This window comes from Magnolia sinica, chromosome 6 (assembly GCF_029962835.1).
Source record: "Magnolia sinica isolate HGM2019 chromosome 6, MsV1, whole genome shotgun sequence".
Lineage (NCBI taxonomy): Eukaryota > Viridiplantae > Streptophyta > Magnoliopsida > Magnoliales > Magnoliaceae > Magnolia > Magnolia sinica.
Genome location: NC_080578.1, coordinates 10,724,893 through 10,732,139, shown reverse-complemented (window position 1 = coordinate 10,732,139; position 7,247 = coordinate 10,724,893). Strand labels below are relative to the sequence as shown.

At 48.3% G+C, this 7,247-nt stretch overlaps 1 protein-coding gene across 1 annotated transcript; it reads right to left on the bottom strand.

Moving 5' to 3' along the window:
• Positions 1-891: 891 nt before the first annotated feature.
• Positions 892-6,964, bottom strand: LOC131248249 (leucine-rich repeat receptor-like protein kinase TDR). Its single transcript, XM_058248435.1, has 2 exons — positions 4,094-6,964; positions 892-1,528 (listed from the first exon to the last, which is right to left on the bottom strand). The coding sequence occupies exons 1-2, from the start codon at positions 6,753-6,755 to the stop codon at positions 1,095-1,097; spliced, it is 3,096 nt and encodes a 1,031-aa protein (XP_058104418.1). The 5' UTR covers positions 6,756-6,964; the 3' UTR covers positions 892-1,094.
• Between the last annotated feature and the right edge of the window lie 283 nt (positions 6,965-7,247).

Here is a 7,247-nt window from a genome sequence, read left to right as displayed (position 1 = left end):
ATCATCAACATCATTGTCATCTTATTCCTCTCTTCCACCTTGTCTGAAATTATCTTAAAAAACCTGTTGTTCTACTATGCCTCAGTAGGTGAAACAAAACTACTTTGGCAACTCTCTCTCTCTCTCTCTCTCTCTCTCTCTCTCTCTCTCTCTCTCTCTCTCTATATATATATATATATATATATATATATATATATATATATATGCGAGAGTGGATGGTTGACCCCACAGAAAAACAAAGTCCTGCTTAATTTTGCCAACTCAATGACAAGCCTATGACTGAGACTATAGGTTGACTCGAGATAGTCCTGAGTTAACCCACCTGGTTTGCAAACTATGGTCATGGTTGTGCAATTCTGCAATGTGGTCGATCTTGTAAGGGCCTGTTTGGAACGTTGGATTAGGTGTGATTAGGTATTATGGAATTACTAAATTACATAAACAGTGAGAAAAATTGGATTAATATAGGTATCATATCATCCGGTTCCAACAGAAGATACGACAGTATTTTTTATTAATTTAAAAAGCCCCACATTGATGCATGCGTATTTTTCATGCCGTCCACCTGTGTGCGCCCTTTACATGTGACAATTGAGTTGTACATGTATACAAGTGACCGGCATTAGTTATGAAATTTGGTCCATTGATTTACAATTTCAAGGTCCACCAAATGCAGGTTTCACTCCATGGACCATAGCACTTACAATTGCTACTTCCCAATTCCATTCCACGCTATGTAGACTCCTCTCATTCCTTAAAAATGGAGCTTCTTCCTTTTCTCTTCTTCACTTTTAAAAGCTCCCTCCTAAATTCCCTGTCATGTAATGCAATCTCAGTAGCTTCCTTCCCTTCATATTCCCAACAACTCCACCAAAGTTTCAGCTTTTGAAGTACATAAAACCAGCAATCACCAAGCTTACTTAAAACCTTTGAAGGTTAAACGGAGTCAATAATCAAAATCACAGCCCAAGACTCACTTACATCATTTGAAAAAAAAAAGGAAAAGTAGAAGTAAAGAAAAAGAAGAAAATTGCAAAAGAAAGAAAAAAAATCTCTTCTATACCAATCCAAAGAAACCCCATTTGAATTTTAAATTAACAGACCATTGCTGGCTTCTGCACCAAAGGGCTTGCCCCTCCTCCACTATTCCCATTACTATCACCACCCGTGCCGCCACCGCCACCACTGCCCGGCATCTTCCTCTTGGGCTTGGCTTCCTGCAGCATCGAGACAACGTCCCTCATCGTCGGCCGATCGGAGGGGCTACGGCTAGTGCAGATCAATGCCACTCTGAGCACCAACATCATCTCTTCCCTCACCGATGCGCATGACGCACCCGCATTCGTGTCGAGCACCTCCGACACCCCTTGTTTGGTCTTGATCTTTGCCCGCACCCAGTCGACGATGCTGTTCCCGTCCCCGAACTCGGAGGTGTCGACGGATCTCTTTCCACTCAGTATCTCCATCAACACCACTCCAAAGCTGTAAATGTCGCTCTTCTCATCCACTTGCAGCGTGTATGCATACTCTGTAGCCAAAGCAGGGATAAATTCAGATTTCAAAAGAACTGGGAGGAAGAGCTAACATTTTCTAAAGAGGAATTATTTGATACTCGGCTGCGTATGACACTTGATACGCAAGCACTTAGATATGGTACACATGGCGTATATGAACACAAATTAAACCCACTAAATTATGGCCCACTGGACTTAAAAAGTATTAAAATCCAGGTTCTTTTTTCATTCCTAGCCATCCAATAAAATGTCCAGCAATCAAATAATTCAATGCCTAAATAAGAGCAACATAGTAACAATAATTTGAATTATTTATAGTCCACGTAAGCAATTTCTGATTAATTAATTTCTAAGTGACTGCGTATCATCTATCACGCTCAGCCAGAGTACCAAAGTATTCTTCTTTTCTAAACTACCCTTTGGCTTTCTAAATGACTAATATGTCCTTGAGTCGGGGCAAACATTCCATGGCATTCGCACTCTTGGACTGTTTGGTTGCAACAACAACCCCGAATGAGAATTGGATGTGATTGGTACTGTTCCGCACATCCACCGAAATGCGTACGAGGGTGCCGAAATTGGAATGCTATAATGTGGTTGCAACCCTCGCATTCTCATTTTCAGTAGAGTTCTAGACAGTGCCTGACTTGCTAATCTGACTAGCGCTGGACGGGGCACTAGCCCTGCTCAGATCTCATGTGCTTCCGAGATTCAGAACGCTCATCAGGTAGGCCACCACAGTGTACGTAACATTTGAACGGTCTGGATCTTCCATACCCATGACCGAACAAGCGGACTACGGATTCACTTCAATATTCCGCAGACTACAAAGACAAGAAGAACTTGAAAGAAAATGGCGGGTGAGAGAAAAACGGTGACAGCGACGGTAACACCAACAAAACCTGCCCCCTCCAAAATTTAAAACGGAAGTAGCGGACAAAAAGCGATAAACATATCGAATCGGACGGCCCAAGTGTACCAAGCGCTCAGACCATCCTCCCGAGGAAAATGCCAAAAGAACAGAGTTCGTCTTCCTTCCGTCGCAATTTAGCCCCACCAGCATGTGTCGCCCCATTGGTGCCACATGCTGAGGCAGACCGATTTTTTGAACCGTTCAAATTCTCCGGACTATCACAAACAAGACACGCCCCATAATCGCGCTTCAGTGACTATCCTGACTGTCGATCTATGAACTCGATTGTGGGCCATTGAAAATTTTCTTTATAATGGCCTAGATTCTTCTATCCTAGTACTCATCAGAGTCGTCCATTCAGACTATATTTCTTAGGTGACCCTAATATAGCATGGAATCCAAAACATGGGCGGTTCCGATCGTCCGATCGTCTCAGCATGTAGGAACCACCACACATTCTAGGGATCCCGGGAATAGAAAGGGTGTATCTATCATATGGATAGGTGTATGCAAGAAACTACTCGAGCGGACCCACGTGGTAGAGATGGAACACGCGTGAATATGATAGTCAAGCTAAATTTAGTAGGTGGACGGTGGAAAAATACGTGGGACCCAGAGCCACTGAAAATGGGAGGCCCAATCCCTTTCCCGGCCCAAGACCCGGTAAAGGTATCGATGTCAAGCGCTAATATCAAAGTTATCTCCAAGCACACAGTGTCCGTACACCTGGCATACGTGAACAAGATTCCAACTGTTCACCGGTTGTACTTTGCGATGAAGCCATCCGCAGAAATCCTAGCCATCCATTGGAAGGTTTTCGCCGATTGAATTCTGACCTAGGATCAACAGGGCGGGCCCATCCACAGTGGGGCCTGATACATGAAAGCTCTCGGGTACTGCGAACTACCAAACAGGCCTCGCTAGATTTTGAATAGGGCCATCCCAACGGACCGGCCCGAAAAAGTTCAAAATCCGGGCCATGAGGCCCAGCCCGTTGACAGCCCCCAGAGGAGCATGTTATTGTTCCATTTTTTTAAAAAAGAGAACTCATCACCTCCACGCAACTGTACCACAACTTGGGGTACAGTGCCATCTTTCCTGCCAACATTCCACCTGTGTAGGAAATCAGTACCATGAAAATGATAGATCTTCAACTTGAAGACCACTTTCTCTAAAATCAGACTGATCCACTCACTAGGTGGGCCAAACCAGTACATCTAGTCACACAGTCGGTTGCCATTCATTCCAATCACGTGGCCCACCTGATGAGCAGACTGGTCTGATTTTTGTTACAGGTGATAGACAGACCTACGGCTTCAACGGTACTGATGTTCTACAAAGGTGGCATGTTAGCGGGACAGATGGTTAGATAACACGTGGTGAAAACTGTCCGCAGGTGATCACTGATCAGTTCTCCCTAGCAAGTTAAACTCTTCTCAGCCCTGTCAATCTAAGAAATTTCAAACAGTTCGCCCTCAGCTCATCTCCACCGTACGTACCATGTAACTGGCATCTTACTGGCCAAGAGCTGGCCCTCCGATTCGTCGGTCTGGATCAGTTGCCCCGGTACACCGATCAGGAGTTTGTGTATACGACTTACTAAAAAGCACTAGACGCACGACAGACTGGAAAACCAAAATTATAAAAAACCGAAACCAAAACTCACCCGGCGCAATGTAGCCATAAGACCCGGCGATGACGGACATGGACTCATCGGTCTGGATCAGCTTCGCTACCCCAAAATCCGCCACCCTCGCTTCCATCTCAGAGTCGAGCAGTATGTTGCTCGGCTTCAAATCGCGGTGCACGATAACGGGATTGCAGTCGTGGTGGAGGTAGCAGATACCTTGGGCTACGCCCAGTGCTATCTTGTACCGGGTGAGCCAATCCGCCACCAGGTTCTCGCCTTTGTTCTTCCCATGCAGCAGATCGTCCAAGCTCCCATTCGGCATGTACTCATACAACAACAGCGTATTTTCATTGTTGCTGCAGCACCCCAAGAGTCTTACTATATTTCTGTGTCTGACGTTACCCAGCACGTCGACCTCCGCCAAAACCCCCCTCCTCCGTCTAACCGTCTCCTTCTGCTTTCCCCACAGCTTTTTGACGGCTATGATCTCGCCACCTGGCATCTCTGCCTTGTAGACCGTCCCTGTCGATCCCATTCCTATGATCTTATCGCTCATCGACAGGCACTCGAGAACGTCCTCTGCGGTGAAATTCAGTCGTTGGAAGGCCGTGAGATTCCACGGTCCAGATTTCGTCTCCTCTCGGAAGGCACGCCCGTACCTTGCGTGGAAGCAGCGGCTCCCGGCGATGAGGAGGAAGATCCCGATCCCGAAAGCTGCCGCCATGACCCACACGATCGCGCCTGCTGATTTCTTCGGCTGCTGCTGCTGCTGCCGGAATTCGAGGCCGTCGGGGCTGATATCAGACATGCACGGCCTCTCCAGCACCCCGCCACATAGGCCAGCATTGCCGGTGAATGCCGACGGATGGAGGTTGCGGAACATCACGCCGGACGACGGGATGGGCCCGGTGAGCTGGTTGTAGGAGACGTTGAAGCTCTCCAACGTGCTGCAGTTGTCGAAGGCGGAAGGGATGGTCCCGGTGAGAGAATTCCGCGACAGATCGACGTCTGTGATTGACGGGAGCGCTGCCAGTTCCCATGGGATGATCCCGGTGAGCTGATTCTGGCTGATCTTAAAGCTCAGGAGCTTCTGGCAATGGCCGATGTCCCACGGAATGCTTCCACTGAGAGAATTCCCTTCCATTTCGATCTTATACAAGTTCTTACATCCGATGAAATCCGGAATCTTGCCCTTCAGCTTGCAGAAACTGGAAGAGAATATTTGCAGACTCGGCGCGCTCCAGATATTATCAGGCAGAGAGCTGTCGAACGAATTCTCCGAGATGTTCAGATACTCCAGCCGCGGAGCGATGCCGAGGTCACTCGGGATTTCGCCGGAGAAGTTGTTCTTGCTGAGATCCATGAATGTAAGGTTGGGCAAGAGGCCGAAGCCCGCCGGAATGGAGCCGCTGAGCTTGTTCCTGGCGATCCGAAACCTCCACAGGGAAGTGCAGTTAGCGAGTGTCGACGGGAGCTCGGAATCGAAACTGTTGGAGAAGAGAATAAGGCGGAAGAGCTTATTGCCGGAGCAGAGATTCGGAGGAATCGGTCCTGACAGCGAGTTCGAAGAGACGTCGAGCATCCGCAGCTTCGAGTTCGAGCCGAGCTTTTGAGGGAGATGGCCCGAGAGGGAATTGTTCCAGAGTAGAAGCGTCTCGAGGTTTGGAAGGTCGCCGATCCCTTCCGGAACTCCACCAGTCAGATGGTTGTCCATCAGACTCAGCAGCGTCAGCTCCTTCAAAGAAGAAAACTGAGTCGGAATCGGCCCTGTAAGTCGGTTATCGGACAAATCAAGCGCTTTCAACGAGCCAAGATTCGAAAAGCTTTCGGGTATGCTGCCGGTGAAATGGTTCTTGAAAAGTAACAGCGATTCGAGATGAGTCAGGTTACCGAGCTCGCTCGGCAAAGGACCGGAAAGATTCGCCTGCGCGACGTCGAGATATGTGAGATTCGACAGAAGCCCGAACTGAGGAGGAATCCCGCCGCGGAACTCGTTGTACCCGATCTCCATATGCTCGAGCCGAGTCAGCGACCCTAACTCGTACGGTACCGGGCCGCGCAGCAAGTTACCCGACAAATGGAGGAACCTCAGCCGAGTCAACCCGCCGTAACCCGGCGGGATGCCGCCGTCGAAGAAGCTGCCTCCGAGGTTGAGCACCTCGAGATAGCGTAGTCTGGAGATGCCACGTGGCAAGGGGCCAGAGAAGTTGTTGCTGTAGGCGTTGAAGACGGCGAGGAAACGGAGCCTGGAGATGCCAGGTGGGAAGCTACCATTGAAGATGTTGTGGCTGATGTCAAGGGTCTTGATGTACGGCAGCTCGAAGAGGGCGGTCTGGAGTGGGCCATCGAAGCCATTGTTGCTGAGATTGAGGTAGGTTAGGTGAGAGAGGAATCGGATCTCGGGAGGTATAAAACCGGAGAGGTTCTTGTGGGAGAGATCGAGGGAGATGATCTGGAAGGAGGTGGGATCGCACGTAACACCGGTCCAGGAGCACCAGACCGGCTGGGGAAAACCGGGGTTGGGAAGATCGGGATTCCAGTCATTGAGAGAGGAGAGCGGGTCGCGGAGAGCGGTTTTGAGGGAGAGGAGAGAGAGGAGAGGGAGAGGGAGAGTGGTGGTGGACGAGGTGGCGGAGAAAACCAGGGCGGTTTTGAAGAGGAGAAGGAAGACGGAGAGAAAGGCGGTTTTGGATCTCATGGTGGGGTTTGAGGGAGGGAATGTTGTTTTGGGAGGTGGATTTAAGGGAAGGGAGATTTGAGTGGGGAGAGGTGCTTTTTGGGAGTGCTGGGCACAGAGGGTTTTTCATGATGATTGCAGTAAGAGAAGGGAGGGAAAATGCTCAACGACCTCTCTCTCTCTACTCTCTACTTCTTAAAAAAAACTACTACTAAATAGCGTATACTCTCTCTCTCTATCTCTCTCCTCTGTTTGATTTTCCTTTTCTTTTCTTTTCCTTCTTTCTTTTCATGTTTTCTCTTTTCTTTTGTTTTCTTTTTTCTCTTTTGCAATCAATCTCAATCATCATCTTTTCTTTTGTTTGGATTAGAGAGAGAGAAAGATAATTTAATGTTGGGAATTACATAATCGTGACATTTCTTCTACAGCGGATCCGAGAAAGCGTCTCCAAATCCGAGAATCGCATACAGTGTCTTCTGAAAAGCATATACATGGAATTTCTTTTGGATGTGT